Consider the following 607-nt stretch of genomic DNA (forward strand, 5'->3'; position numbering starts at 1 on the left):
GCTAGTAACTTACTAAGTTCCTTCTTAGGAAAGGACTTATCACTTATTTGGCCACTAGACTGATGACTACGTCTGCTATCATAACCATCACTCATTTTGCTACTGCAGGATTCACCGCCCTTTTTACTATTGTACCACTTATCCCTTCGTTTGTTGCTTGACGATTTATCACTACTATTGTTTTTTGACGATTTGTCTTTATCTTTGCCCCCTGACGATTTATCACTCCCGCTGCTGTCTGACAATTTGCCTTCTGTTTTGCCAGGAGGTTGTGATTCTTTTTCTGTTCCTTTGACACATAACAATGTACCACGGCTTCTGTTACTAGTTGAGGGTACCTCTTCACAATTTTCGTCACTAGATGATGATGAATCCGCAGAATTATCACCATATGAACTCACTTTGTCATGAATTTCATTAATGTATTGTATCACGTCATACACCATATCGTCATACTCTTTCACATTAGCCTTTAAATTCCCATATCCATCAGATTGTCCATGACCCTGCAAATCTATACCATAGACTGAATATCCAGATTTGTTAAAGTGTTCTATCCAACTATCCTTGTAAATGTAATAATTATTTTCATCTTTTAACAAAGCCT

At 37.4% G+C, this 607-nt stretch overlaps 1 protein-coding gene across 1 annotated transcript in view; it reads right to left on the minus strand.

Moving 5' to 3' along the window:
• Positions 1–607, minus strand: part of C922_00436 (hypothetical protein) — a gene marked incomplete at both ends in the record, with an annotated part of 1,781 nt that extends 1,174 nt beyond the window's left edge. The window contains one exon of the mRNA XM_008816052.1: positions 14–607. Within this exon, the coding sequence (XP_008814274.1) occupies positions 14–607 (594 nt within the window). The remainder of the gene's footprint in view (positions 1–13) is intronic.

The sequence above is a fragment of the Plasmodium inui genome (genome assembly GCF_000524495.1).
Source record: "Plasmodium inui San Antonio 1 unplaced genomic scaffold supercont1.1, whole genome shotgun sequence".
Classification (NCBI taxonomy): Eukaryota; Apicomplexa; class Aconoidasida; order Haemosporida; family Plasmodiidae; genus Plasmodium; species Plasmodium inui.